Here is a 15670-nt window from a genome sequence, read left to right as displayed (position 1 = left end):
CGTGACAAATTACTGTGATTGCTACGCCATACTATGTTTATCTCTGAAGCTCATCATTTCAAGCATTTGCAAATGCACATCACGTCATCTAGGTAAATAGATATAATGGGACTGTTTCTATGTGATTATAATTTTTTTCAATCTAATGAAACCTGTAGGTATTGAAGTCGAGTTAGAAAATTTTATATTGTTACACTAGCTTCACTCGTGAATTTGAGGCGTAGTGTCCCTACATACAATTTTTTCAAAATTAAACAATACCGCTTCAAATCGTCATAAATAATAAACTTCTAATAGTCCCCGAGCCAGAGCCAAATATCGTCAACCATTTTCTCTCGGCTGAAAGTTCTAAAATGGTTAGAGTCGTATTAAGAGCCTAATGAAAATCTGCTGCGGTTTCGATGGTGGGTTGAGAAACTTTGCAAATATTTTTTTTAACAAAAAAACCTTAAACACCCATATTTATTTTAACAGGTTGTATACCTACTGTTTTATTTTAAAATTGGAAATAACTTTAAAGTTATAGTGCATAAGATAAGATACATGTTGCTGGCTTATGGGTCATAACTTCAAAATTAGCATGAACCGGAAAGTCCAAAGGGCAGATGAATAGACATATCAAAGATGGAAAATAAAAACTGTAACGAACATCGGATAATAATTTTGTCAACTTTTGATCTAAAATGAGCGAACCAACTAATTATGCAGGGTGGGAACCGAAGGTCCCGGGCGAAACCCGAGGGAGTCGTTACGACGTCTGCGCTGCGACCTTGGCACTTAGTACGCACCTGTTATAGTTAAAATATGTATAACAGTATACCACCCGCATAATGTTTCAACAGATACTGTCTCGTAGTTAGACAATATTGAAATTTATTTTCAGCACTTAACAATAACTTGGATAATAACTTTGATAGTAATAAAATTAGGTAGTAATTGCCTGAAATTCCTTATCATAAATTTTGAAACAATATATTTACGATGTCAGATCTACCTCCACATGTTCTCTGGAAACCATCATGTTTAATAAATTAAAGGGAAATAAAAATAAATACTTACTGACAAGTAACCTAACCGAACTATTTGACTTCATTCTCATACTCTCATCAACATTAACATGCCAATAAATGCAGGCGGAATCATCACTAACCATTAAAAATATAACTAGCTCAGACGTTGTTTTAAACAAGACGTAGCCTTTGTACAAAGTTATATACGTAGGTAACTCAGTCTTCCCTATTTCAGCCGCCAAGAGGCTTGCTTTGTAAAATGTATTTCTATTGAAGGTACATAAATGCGGCAGTGATATTATTATTGGATATGGATGTATAGAATCCTAATCCTCCAAAATGACATTGCATGTGGGGTACCACGACGAATATCTCTTAGAGTGTTACCACTCAGATGGGCCGTCAATTTGTTTGCTATTCTACTTACATAAAAGATAAAAATAAACATATCGTATATCATTTGTCCATATCAGCCGTCTTGTACCCAGATCTCGCGATCATACGTTGCTGTTTTATGATATCTGTGGTAATATGCCTCAATACCCACTTATTTCCATGCTATATGCCATCCTGTAGACCAAAATATAGACGCAATATAAATATCCTCTGACGATAAAATATAATCCCACTGGTGATCATTTGAAAGTTTCCAACTAAACAACATTAAGTGCTGCGTGAAATCATTTATTAAATACAGTAGATTAACAATAGCGAGGGTTGCTAGGCAGATACGGTCTCAGGGGATGAGTAAATACGAGGCGACGTCCTTGACTCCAGCCACCTGTTGCAGGCAGACAGCCTTCGACGAATTAACAAGAACTACTAATGTACCTACATAGATAGATTTTAAAGGATTTAATACACCGCTTTATTATATTTTACCTACGTAAATAATGTTTAAGGTTGTCTGCGTGGATTTATAATGCCTTTTTCAGTTGATAGATGAGATATCACGGTTAAACATACATTAAAAAATATATAATAAAATAAATAACCCTGGACAATTGACACAGCGCCATCTAGTCCCATGGTAAGCAGAGCTTGTATTGTGGGTACTAGACAACTGATAAAATACTTAGATATATTTTTTTGTATATATATAATATAGGTACCTAACAATCATACCCATGAACACAAATATTTATACCGTGCGAGGAATATAACCCGCGTCCATAGGAAGTAAAGCTAAATCGCTAAACCACCGAGCTGTCAAATTCAAATTCAAAAATCCTTTATTCATGTACGACATTTTAGCCGCTTATAAACGTCAAATATTTTATATTATAATTTTTTCCCTACCCTCCAGTTCAGTATATAGATCCAATTAAGAAATCTTGTCAAGAAACTCAATTGAATTACTTATTTTATTATGTTATAAAGCCAGTTTGTTTACACAATATATTTTTATATAGGTATCTATATAGGTGTCTACCATTAAATCCTAAAATATAATAAAATGATAGATACATAAATGCAAACTGGAAACCTGAACTTTATACATATTTATAATACGACTGGAGGCGGAAATTATGCTGTAGGACTTGCTACTTGCAAATGATAACTGAAACCTAAAATATGAACGGATAATGCTCATGTGTTAGCGAATACAATACAGTGAATGGGGTTCCATGTACTTCACTATATTTGCTGAGACGCTTACGATAACTGGTACTTGTTAGTTAATATTTCTGATAAACAAAATGCACCTAGTTAATTAATATATTTACAAACTAGCTGACTCGCGCGACTTCGTCTGCATCACACTTATCATTATATATGCCCAATTATAAATATCTTTATAAATTATAGCCTATTTGTTATTCTGATGTATAAGCTATGTTACTGTAAAGTTTCTTTAACATTCGTTCAGTAGTTTGTGCGTGAAAGGGTAAGAAACATCCATCCATACTCACAAACTTTCACATTTATAATATTAGTAAGACATAGAGAGCATGTAAATCAGCTATAGCGACCTACAGATTTGTATTGGTCCAATTCGAACTTATGGTTATACATATACAGTGTTCTAAAATAAAAATAACTAAAGAAAAGTAAGATGTACTCAAAAAGAGTTCATAACGGTCGGTCGCGAACGGCAATGTAATAAAATTATATCCGTATTATACCAGCGTGAGTATCAATACAGAAATACTGTAACAATATTCGTAAAAACAAACTAACTTCCCGAGGATGTTTATCTTAATAAACGTCAACTAATTGACTTGATATTACTTCAAAGTAGAATTATTGTCTAAGACGTTAGGTATTGTTATTTATAAATGTATGCAACCTCTTTGCTACATTATGTTATATTACTTTTAAAAAAAGATTACTGAACTCCAGAATTTAAAAAAAATTCTTACATGAATCATTGGAGGGAAAATACTATAAATCAAATCATTTCATATATCAATCATCAAAAATACTATTCGTTTTATTTAATACAATTCTTTGTACAACAAAAGAATAGTACAAACAATTGTATTAATGTTGATTCAAAATATAAACAATATAATTGTTTATATTTTATAATATTATATATTATTTTGACAAATTTGGTATTGCACAGTTATGTATTCTCAAATGGGAATATCAGAGACAGACGAAAAATAAACAGAGGTCACGTCCTGGAAGCTGGTTAATGTTTTTGTAGTCTAAATTTAGACAATGTTTAGTCGGCTAGAGCTATTTTGGTGGCCATAAACCTCTTACCGTTACGATGGTGTTTGTGGAGAGTTACACGTGTGCAGGTAATTACAGTGTTTGCGAGGAAAATATAGACGTGTGTATTTTCGTTCTATGTACTTACTACAAGTATAGAAAATAATTTCCTATTTTGAGAAAATTGTTTTTTCTAACTTTTAGATAGTTTTGTTACAGTTATTATAATATCATAACACTTCTACTATTAGTGGCTATTATCTTTGGTCGATTTAATCTTTAAAGTTTGTTGCCGATATTTATCAAGTATGTGCACAAGCAATAAAATTCGCATATTATAATTGATTAAAAATAAAAATAATAGTAAAGTTAGAATGTACAAATAATAAACTGTAAAAAAAATTATAAAATTGGTAGTTGGTTAATATATATTTGATTCACATAATATTTGATTCACATGACATAAGTACTTACTTATTTGCATATAATAATGAACATACATATATGGCAAAAAATTAAAAAACCAACTAGAATATAAATAGAAGTAGATTTGGTACTTATTATTTCTTGTTTTTTTATTATATATATATATATATATATATATATATATATAAATCATAAATCTTTTTTTATAAGGATTTGCATTTAGTTTAATGCGATGAGCGCGGAATGTGCCTGCTTTAAGAATGTCAAATACTTAAATAAGTATATAAAATTTTATAATTACTCTAAATTCTACATATACATACCTATAGACAACGACCAAAAAATCCAATTCCTTCACATATTGACCTTGCTTAAAGAGTTTACTAAATTATTTTTTATACACAAGTATTAATACTTGTGTATAAAAAATAATTCATGTAGTGTCCAGCCTAAACATTACGCGGATAATTGTTCGAGGCTTTCAAACTGTGTTACTAGACGACTTTCTTGCTTTCCCTCCAAATTTTTCCTAAAATTATTTTTTTAATGAATATATGACAAAGTCTGTGCATTTTATTTATTTCATTATTTTTCCTTTTATCTTTTTAAGTTGCAAGCATCCTACATTTACGTACTTCAAAATCATCCACTTTTCTCCTACTTAAATTTTTTTTCGCGACAAATCCCCTCAAATTTCGGAAGTTTCTTCCCAATCTGGTATCACTGAACTGGGGTGTTGTGGTCTGGGTGCAAAAGAGATACAGGGATACGGGAGGGGAGCACAGGAAGCGTAGCAGACACCAGTACCCGTCGCATAACTAATGGCCAGGCGCCACCTGCCGGACTTCGGTCACCCTGACCTTTCAGATTGAAAACTGATGTTATTTTACGAAAATTCCCAGTCTGAACATCTGGCAGTTAGGTACGGCTATTTTCTCAATGTTTGTTGATCTGATTTGTGAATATCAGAATATCTGTTAATTTGAAATCCAAATTAATCTAATTTCTTTATTGTTATTTGTGTAAATGGCTTAGTCTTCTAGTATGTATATAGGTAATAGATACTAGCTAAAATGAAATGAAAAAATTAAAACATTAATTAGTGAAAATATATATTTATTCAGAATAATTTAATTAAAAATATTTGTTGAAAGACATTTTCATGGGTTCTCAGTACTTTAAAAGTTTGAAAACTATACCTTTCATTTCAACTTATCATGTACTTACATACAATAAAACGAGTGTATATGTGAACCTAAGTGAGTATTAATGAAATCTGTTGATTAGTTGTCGCAAATGCCTTGTTGACTGTATTTACCTAATATTTAATACACAACAGTTTCTGAGAACTAAAATGTGAGAGCAAGGTGTTCATATTAATATTTAGTAGTAGCACTAATAAGAAGTCATATTTGAATGGCAATAGGTACTATTAGTAGCTTCGTTTACACCTTGAATGAACTGGTTAATTTATTTAAACACATTGCGTGTTCAACGCCATACGAACGCGCATAAAAATCATTGTTAATGTGCAAATGGAAGGCACTTTGGGATAACTTGTCCCGTTGAATCTTATCGTGAGACATATGGACTTTATTATAGAGTTCTACTTATGCTTCTGATAGCTTTATCTGTACACTGAAAAGTTGCTTTTCGTGTTTGCTGGCTAAAATGTTATGCAATTATGATAATGTTATATTTAAAGACCGGGTGAACGAATAAATATAGTTATTTAACATGAAGTAGATAATGCTATTAAGGGATACGTAGTCAAGTAGGTTTCTGAATAAGGGTTTCGAAATAAGATTATTATTAAAGCATGACATAGATACAAAGAAAGAAAATACCTACCGTACAACGAAATGTTAATGCAACTTATAGGTAAACAAGTTCTATCTAGGTAATTATGTGCGGGCTTTTAGAACTACGTATTCATCCTAGTTTTTATGCAACGTTCCAACATATTTTATGGTTTTGTTTATGTACGAATGTTCCCAATATTTTGTCTTTTTTAGTCTACTATATTTTTACGTAATAATAACCCAGAACTAGACTTGGGTACAGCTATATACTTTTAAACAACTAATAAGTATTTTTCAACTTGTATTTAGAAACCACTTAAACCTGTATAATCAATCTTATTTATGAATACAAATCGTTGTATCGGGCGAAAATCAAACCCGTGAGCACCGGTAAGGCAGTATGCTAAAACGCTAGAGTAACGAAGTCATTAAAATTATATTAAATTCCAAAATACTTTAACTAAGATGCGAAACTTCTTCAATACTTTATATTAATAGGTAAATATTAAAAATTAATAGGTACAGATATTCTCTCCAAATTCACAGGTGGATTATAATAAAATGTTATTGTATTGATGTCAGATTTCTATGCCAAATTTTATTTATATCTGCCCGAAAATATAAGAGCGATTTAGTAACAAGTCCAAGTCTCTTTACATATTTTAAGATTTCTGATATTAATAAGATTTAATCTAATTTACAAATAGATACTAATATAATACGTAGATAAATAGATAGTAATGTAATCTGAGTACCACCTCTATTAATCTAGATTCCGCCAATTCGGTATTCCAAGTCATCCGGCATCCTGTCATTTCAAAACTCGTCACCGATTGCGACGTCGATGGACATTAGCTTTTTGCGGTGTGCGTGATCACATACCACAATTGAAAGCTGCCCGTTTCGTTTCCGCCGCCATAATCACATGGTGGCAGAAAGTGCATGTTGTTGGTTAGGTACAGTTCGCGATACCGGCGCAGAGTACAAAACAACAGAAAGGACAGGCAGTGCTTGAAGATATAAAGTCCTTAAAATATGTTATTGCGACTTAAAACACGTAGATATCGTGTAAAAAATATGGCAATGGCATAATATGTAGTTGATATCTACATAAGATGAACCTATTCGTACAGTACAAAACTAAAGAATTGTTATTTTATAATTTTAGCTGAAAGCGATGTTATTATTTAAACTATTTAATATTAGCTTATGCAAATTTTAGACCAATTTCTTATATTTTTTTACATTTATACCTAAACGAGACACTTACACCTGCTTATCTTGTACTCATTTGCCTTTCCATCAGGTATGCCGTCTGCGGTGTTATATCTCAATCCCAATTATATAAAAAAAATGCTGTCATATATAAATATAATAAGCCTTTGTTCTAATTTGTGCTCTCAGTTGCATGGAATTCATAGTAGGTACTCCGTTATTAAGATCTCCAAAAAAACATTTTGTTGGTGAATGTTACTCATAGTAGAAAGAAATATCACTCTTGTATTTATTTCTATCTCCTTATCTACCTTACTTTATCTAGATACTATTGGATAGAGATAGACAAAAGCTATGCGTGAAGCTTTATACAATTTCCGTATATTATAAAATGGTCGGAGAAACTGCACGATAAAAAGACGCACATCGAAACAACCAGGTATATAAAACGAAAAGTTTATAGTAATATTACGGTATACTAATCACATCCTAATACAAGAAGTTTCTATTCTATTGAATATGCATATTCTGTGACATCAGCGACACGCGAAGTCTAAACTACATCCCAGTTTAATTCTCACTGCAGACACTAGTTCCTAGCGAAGTTTAATGAAATGTCGGCAAGTATAATTTTAATAGTCACGCTATTTTACCGGTATTTATAAAGGAATTTCAGATTTTTTTATTATTTGCATTAATTATAATAAATAAAAATTAATCAATATGCAATAATACTAATTCTAATTCAAATGTTTGAATGAAAAAATTATTCAGTTGTTTAGATAGAGCACAATTGACATCACGCCATGTGTTGCCTTTACAGAGTACTCCTCTGTAATACCTCAGTACAGTGTAATTTCAACCGCAACACAGCTAACAAATCAAGCTGTTTGGTAGTTTAAATCAGTTCAATATATTGATTTACTTCGGATATTAAACAACTGCATCAGATCAGTACTGTGTAAACCCTGGCAGCTATACTACAAAGTGAACATACGGGAGGCGGAATAGATGTTCCGCCAGTGGACCCCTTTAATAGCTATTTCTAGGAAACGTAATGGACACCAGGTATTGTGTGTCATTTACTCTAATTCCACAAGTCGAGGTTGCATTAATTGTTGCTTTTCAGTTAATGGCGACGTTAATGTTGAGTTATTACGCTGGTGTTACAATTTGTGAAAATATATGGTGGAGTTGTGTGTAGTTTACTTAATAAGCGGGATGCTTGTAAAGTTATTGAAATCTTTTCTAAGTAACCACTTTAATTGTGAATGAATTTTTCAATGAATGGTAAACACATCACCGTTCCACCTGACGGTAACCGTCACCTATATACACGTTAAGTTATCATGTGACACCAGTTATACAACTGCGTTGTTGTTCCCTCTGGAACAACATAAGAGACATGACATCTTACTCAGTCCTCTGACTAAGATGTCATGTCTCTTATCTTGTTATTTCACTGCCATATCGACAATGTAAATACAATTTACATAGCAAGCGGCTGAAATAGGTGAAGTCTATTCTGGTATAAATTTTTTTCAGATTATTTTCATTTACATAAATCATATATTTGAAAGTTTGCTTCCGATATTTACTGCGTAAATTTGATATCTTCATATACTTCATAACTTTTGAATGCTTTTGAAAAGATATTATGGAAAAATAGCGGAGTTAAATGAAAAACAGCAAAAAAATCTTAGCATATATTTTTATATAATAATAATTAAACATTAATTTCATAATTTATAGAGCAAATTTAAAATTTAACTATTTACAAGTTTCGACTAAGTAACTAAAATATAGTTGTTAGGCATAATAAATCCCACATCCCTACACTGTTTTACAGTAATTTCTAGGACTTTTCTGTAACTTACTATGCATAAACTTTCATATCTTACATGACACCTTTCAGATTAAGTTCTTTAAATAAGATATAGTCTATATTCGTTCTAGAATTACAACATTATTACATTGAGTACCGTTCTGACGTTTAGTCGATATAACAGACAGACACACAAACGCATTTATAATATAGGAGTATGGAATAGTTATTCAGAATCCTCATCTTCAGCTTGAAAAGCTTTAGCTGGTGGTTTTAACATTTTGCTCCTGTTCGCCAGTCGCAATGTCGCTGATCCCAGTCGGTTGACTTTCTTAGGAGGCACACACGGCGTCGTCGAGGCTGCTCCGAGACCCACCTTGCCTTCGTTGCTTATTAAGGGCACCTGAAACAAAAGTCAAAAGATTCAATTCTCATAATAATATTCGTTTACAAAAAGAAATTTAAGTTAAACAGCATTTCATTTTCGTTATATCTACCCGCTGGAAGCGAATAATATAATTAACTTGTAATAGAAATAGTATAACACTGTTATGCACTATTTGCTATAAAATATGCACATAATAAAACTTTGTAAGTATATGCTTCAACAAAAGGACGGCCTTATCACTAAAAGTAAACTATAGAGAACCTCTTATTGTACGTTCTTGTGTGAGCATAATGGGCAACTTTCAATCTCGCTTACTTTGAGATAAATAAATAATGTATACCAAAGTCAATAAATTAATTTTCTCTTTGGCTTTCTTGATTTGCTTCTGCAAAACTTCAACCGAAACCGCCGGGACGTCTCAATGTGAATGAAAACAAACAGACCGAATTACAGCTTTTTGAATGCTGAGGATATTCCACAGACTGAAATTTATATATGCAAAATGTAATAAATTCGATGAATTCTCTCCTGCACAGCTTTGAATCGGTAACAGATCTATATGAAGTTTTATGTTATTGGGGTACTGTACAGTCAGATTCATAAATATACGTATTTGAAACATTCAGTATGTTTCAAATATGTTTTTACAAGTACGAAGTACGGCTTAAAATAACAACGCTTGGTAGAAGGATTTTTTCTGTATTGGATATATGGACCATACTTTTAATAGTACACGTATATAATGAGATTGAATGTCAGAAAACATTGACTATTCTTGGTGCAACAAACTACATACATACATATAAATGCAGAAATGTGTTGATCGTACATTTATTTACATTATTAAATTTACCTGTACCTCGTTTGTGGAATTTAAGATAATTTATTTATTAATTTAAAATAAGTTTTCCACCACACTTACACTACAATTAACAATGTAATCAGGCGGTGAAGTTGTAAATTTATTCACTGAAAATATTTAAGTGGTACTTAAATTGCAAATATTGATTTTAGACTTAATGAACCTTAATAAATGAAATAATGACAACTCAGGACAATTGTCATAGTGCCATCTGGTCAAATTAAGCAGAGTTTGTAAATATATACATACTCGTAATATACATAGAACAAAACATAGAGCTATACAACTGCATGCATATATTTTGCATTATGTTTGTTTGTATTGTCAGATAATCGAACTATTTGAATGCTGCGTGCTAAACCACCGAGTCTATCAAAAAAATCAACACTGAGTTTTGAAATTTTAATCCCATCAAGTTTTTTTCAGAAAATCGAAATTTCGAAATAACAATATTCTCACTTACTTATCTTTTAACGTAGAAATTGCATTAAACAATTGCGATAAATGAAAAACATCAGAATTCAAATAAGTTACTCGGTAATGTTATTAGTATGTGTTACGTAGACTGGAGAAAAAAGTGCAACGATTCAGTAGACCATAAATAATTGATAACTACGCACCCATTACTTTTATAACGACAGACAGACAATGTGTTATTAGCGATTCATTGTCTAGCCAGGTTAACATCCTAGACAGCGGAAGTCCAGATTTCCTGCTGCACGCATCAACTATGGCACAGACCAGAGATTGTCAAAGTTTTACTAACCTGTGAGGACTAAGTAGTACGTGTCACACGCGAAAAAGTTTGTAGTACATTAGTGACGTTATATACGTGATAGATAGACAAACGTTTTATTATATTTACTTTCAGTGCACTAAACATTACAAAAACAGTAAGCAGTAATAATAATAACCAAACAATTCTACGCCACAAGTTTCACTTATTATATTATATATAAATATTATGTTATTACTACTTTGGAAGAAAATCAACTGATATATATCTACCACAATGCTTCTAAAGAATTCCTAACTTTTGTTATTATCCATGAGTTAACAGTGAATTCCGGATGTATATTGTTCATATTAAAACCGGCGGTTAGCAGTAAGAACTGGTAACCACCGCTAACGGCGGCTACATAATAATGTAGGCGCTGTTAGTTTTGGAATCTGCTTATTTTTATAATATGAGTGATGATGTCTACTATTTAACACTATAAGAGTTTATAATATAATGAAACATAAACTAAACATCAAACGCATAACTCATGTAATTCGTTTTTTTTTTTCGTCCCTGCGGTCCGCAACGAGCAGCGGACGACCCGAAGTGAAATTTGAATTCGTTTAATCGGTGTGGAAAAAAGACTTATCAATGGCAATCCCCTACCGACAGGCACAGCGTACGGCGACAAGACATAAAATAATGATGTTAAAATTTTCACTAGGAGTCGACACTTACTTGTAATTCACGAAAAACCATACGATATTGTATGTCAATATAATCTTACTAATATTACAAACGCGAAAGTTTGTTATGGTTGGATGGATGTTTGTTACGCAAAAACAACTGAACGGATTTTGATGAACATTTACAGTAATATAGCTCACACATTAAAGTAACACATAGGGTATAATGTAAATTTGGCGAAATATAATGATAAATGTGATGCAGACGAAGTTGCGCAGATCAGCTAGTTTATTTATACAACAATTTAACCGCACGTTCTCCATACATAATTTGTAGCATTTTTTAAATTCGTATTTGTATATTTTTTTACTGAAAAACAACAAATAAGTATGAAATGAATACTCACAAACGCACGTATCTTTTATTTATTACTCATCATCCCTATACATCATCATTAACATTTATCATTATAATAACGAACTAAAGGACTCAACAACGAACCGAAGTGCTCAAGCACTTACAACTTACATTCTGTAAGCGATATGCAGGATAATTTACACTAGTGGTCAATATTCGACCATATAATAAATTTAGAGTTTAAGGTTCTAGTGTGAAAGAATAAATGTATGCCTTTGTGTGTCAATAGCATAGCATGTGTATTATTTTTTTATCAATTTAATGTATTTCTAAGTACCATTATTAAAGAAATATTAGCTTTCTTCATATAAATTAAAACTGTCTAATTTTATACTCATCTGCTCCTGTATTTTTTTTGTGATAATGGGTACAAATTTTTATTTCACGTATTAATATTTTAGTAAATACATTGTGATATTTATTTCTAGAAATGTAAGCACACTTACTAAATTAATAGAAATAGATAAGACAATAACTTTGAGAACTCTTGGTGTAGACGACGTAACGATATGGGAGACCACTGGCATAGATGAAAACAACTCCTAAATTGGCGTGCTCAATGCCGCATAACTAGAGTGTCTTCGACCGAATTCATAGTATGATCACGAATAATTTTGTGCAAACCCTATAAGTTATATTCTGTGATCAATTTACTTTAATGTACCAGAAAATAGACATTCAAGCTTTTTTTACATTTAATTGTTATGCAAAATTAAATGTAAAATAAATGATATAAATATCATATTCCAGCTGGTAACCATGAGAAACAATCAAATATTTCAGGAAGTGAGGAAACAAAATAGGATTAATATGTACAGGAATAGAATTCAATAAAAAAAAACTGTCCGAAGAATATATTATTATCTATAGATTATACAACAAACAGCATATATCAGTATTTTTTAGCTAAACGTCTCGTTGTAACGGTCTCATAATCTTTGCAGTGCCAAATTTTTAGATTATTTAACTGACTCCAAAAAATGTAACTTTCTCTATTAGTTTCATTATTTTAAATTAATGCGTTGTATAAAGATGCAATGATGCAATATGTTTGTAATCGGAAACTACAGTCAACTAATGATGGTTTTTTTAAAAAAAAGGGTATTTTTATTACAATTATTATAATATTAGTACTCAATCGTTAGCTACATCATAGGTTACTTGACGAGTAAGAAGTAAAAAATAAACAATAGAATATTGACGGCTATTACATTCTTAATAATTATTTATAGCTTGCCGGTGAATTGTTAAGATTTTGGTCAAGTGGAATTTACTTAAGATTATTATATCCTTTATTTAAATTATTTATTATTATTTGTATTTTTAATTGTAAATTGTAAGTGAGATGTTGAGATCCGTAACATAACTGTGGGTAAACTGAAATTCAGCTATCGAGTCAAATTCCTACACATTAGGTTTGCTAAGTTGTGGTACAAATTTTTGTATGTATACATATGTATATACATACGGCGTTTTTGTTGCGAATTATTGATTCCTTTTTTATATTATTATATTGTATTCTAAAATATGTATGGATTATTATCTAAGAAAGAAACAATAAATGTTTTTCTTTTCAAATTCTCAGAAATACAATAAAATATTGTAATAATAATTATAATATATATAATACATACTCCTATATGCGGAAGCATTATAAGATTAGCTTAGCAAACTAAAAATAAAGCACTTGATGTATTATTAATAAATTAGTATGGCTAATAGCACCTGCGCCGTTCGTTGTACTTCCAAGTAATCAGTCAATAAAATAAGTTCCGAACTGTGATCGATCAATTTTCAACTGCCAAAAATATAGGTCTATGATTAACAAAGTAAAATTGTGTATTGGCCAAATATATCCGGATATAACAACGTGATATTTATAAACGCATACCCAGGGATGTGAAAAAGGCTCTCTTGCTGTGCATCGATACACTTTTGTTTCTATGACTAAACCAATGACGCAAATGCTGACTTTTTAATGCTAGTATTTCGATAGTAGTACCTATGACATACCTATGTGTAATTATATTATTAAATACTAGTGGTTACCACGACTTCACCCGCGTGTACATTTGCAGATAACATCAATTGTTATGATTAATAAATAAATTAATAATAATAATATCAGTATAAAAAATCATAAATAAAATACAATTATACAATTAATAACACATTCTGAGAAAATTTCATCACACAAAAAGACAAAACGAGACAGTTCACACCTTGGCACGATTTTATTAGATGTTATGAAATAAATATATAAAATTAAAGACTATGTATATATATGGCAAAATAACTAGAACTGTATAATTAGAAAAAGACATTCAAATGAACCACAGTAAAAAGTTGGTGTTCTGTAGTTACAAAATGAGGCCTTTGTCAAATGTTTTATCCAGATAAAAAAAATATAAATATAATTATATACTCTAGACATCAAAAACCAAGTAAATAATTTATATATAGTATCTAATACGCAACTGTAAGTAATGAAATTTGTAATTTGAGTGTGCATAAGAAAAGTTGCTACCAAGAATTGGGTCCGTATCAAAGTAATAACTTAACTGTATTCAATACCTACTGATCGGAACTCCCTTACTACAAATTTTCAAATGGCATAATTTAGCCGTGAAACAAAACACACCGACATATAAAGAAACATCCTTACTTTCAATGTATATTTTATACAATCCGTTGGTCGTTTATGAATCATTTTGCGGGATGTGATTTCGACCAAAAACGGTGCAACATTAAAATTCTCAGACGCTGAATGTTACAGTCTCCCAACAATCTTATAGTGTATCTTAATATGGGCATTAGAGGCAATTACAGTTGTTGAATGCGGATCAAAACTTGAAATGCACGCGCAGACTCATCATAACCTGATGCACTTTAGATAGCGTCACATGGTACTCGTATATGCATTGCTGATTCGCTGATACCGAGTTGCCGACGTACATGACTTCGATATCTCCACGGGATATAAGTAAATAAAATGAAATATAATTGTTACCTGAAATTATATTTCAAAAAGAATCATCAAAATCAACGCAGTATTGACGCAGATGTCGCATCAGCCTATTTTTAGCTCAATAGGTATCACATCCCATTTGTTCATCATCTCAATACCTTCATCAATCATCTTTTTATTGCCTATTTTAAGTGAAATTTCATTTTACTGTTTAATACCTTCGCGTATTGGATTTGTTAGTAAAAATTGTACCATTTATATTAACGACATTGCTCTATTATAATTTAACGAAAAATATATTATTATTATAATATATGTATATTTCATCATACTATTAAAGAGGTCCTCACAGGCTGCGGTTAGATGAGACATAAAGATTATATGGTTGCGCTGCACCAGGTGTATGCGCATAAATCAAATGCAGGCTAAAATTACCACATTACGATTTGCGGTGTTGACAATCACTGTTAGGCAACATATTGTAGTCAGTGTTAATTTTATGGTCAATAACTAAGTGCATGAAATAACATTCTAGGCAACATATATGAAAATTAGTTTAAAATTGATATTTTCAAAATCACTAGGTAACTTTACATCAAGAAATTTAAAACACTATTGGGTTGAATGTAGAGTCAATTCTTTTTAATTAGTCTAATCAATAGTGAATCGGTTTAAAAAAAAAAGCACA

At 31.2% G+C, this 15670-nt stretch overlaps 1 protein-coding gene across 3 annotated transcripts in view; it reads right to left on the bottom strand.

Annotated features, from left to right (window-relative positions):
• Positions 1–8807: 8807 nt before the first annotated feature.
• LOC131853860 (angiogenic factor with G patch and FHA domains 1-like) overlaps positions 8808–15670 on the bottom strand; it is a 32690-nt gene continuing 25827 nt past the window's right edge. For all 3 annotated transcript variants that reach the window (XM_059204929.1, XM_059204927.1, XM_059204928.1), the window contains one exon: positions 8808–9342. In XM_059204929.1, coding sequence (XP_059060912.1) covers positions 9166–9342 — 177 coding nt within the window. In that variant the 3' untranslated portion in view covers positions 8808–9165. The remainder of the gene's footprint in view (positions 9343–15670) is intronic.

This window comes from Achroia grisella, unplaced genomic scaffold (assembly GCF_030625045.1).
Source record: "Achroia grisella isolate CSIRO2021 unplaced genomic scaffold, CSIRO_AGI_Agris_v1 utg906, whole genome shotgun sequence".
In the NCBI taxonomy this organism is placed as follows: domain Eukaryota; kingdom Metazoa; phylum Arthropoda; class Insecta; order Lepidoptera; family Pyralidae; genus Achroia; species Achroia grisella.
The sequence above is the reverse complement of the archived record's forward strand: the minus strand, read 5'-3'. Positions and strand labels throughout refer to the sequence as shown.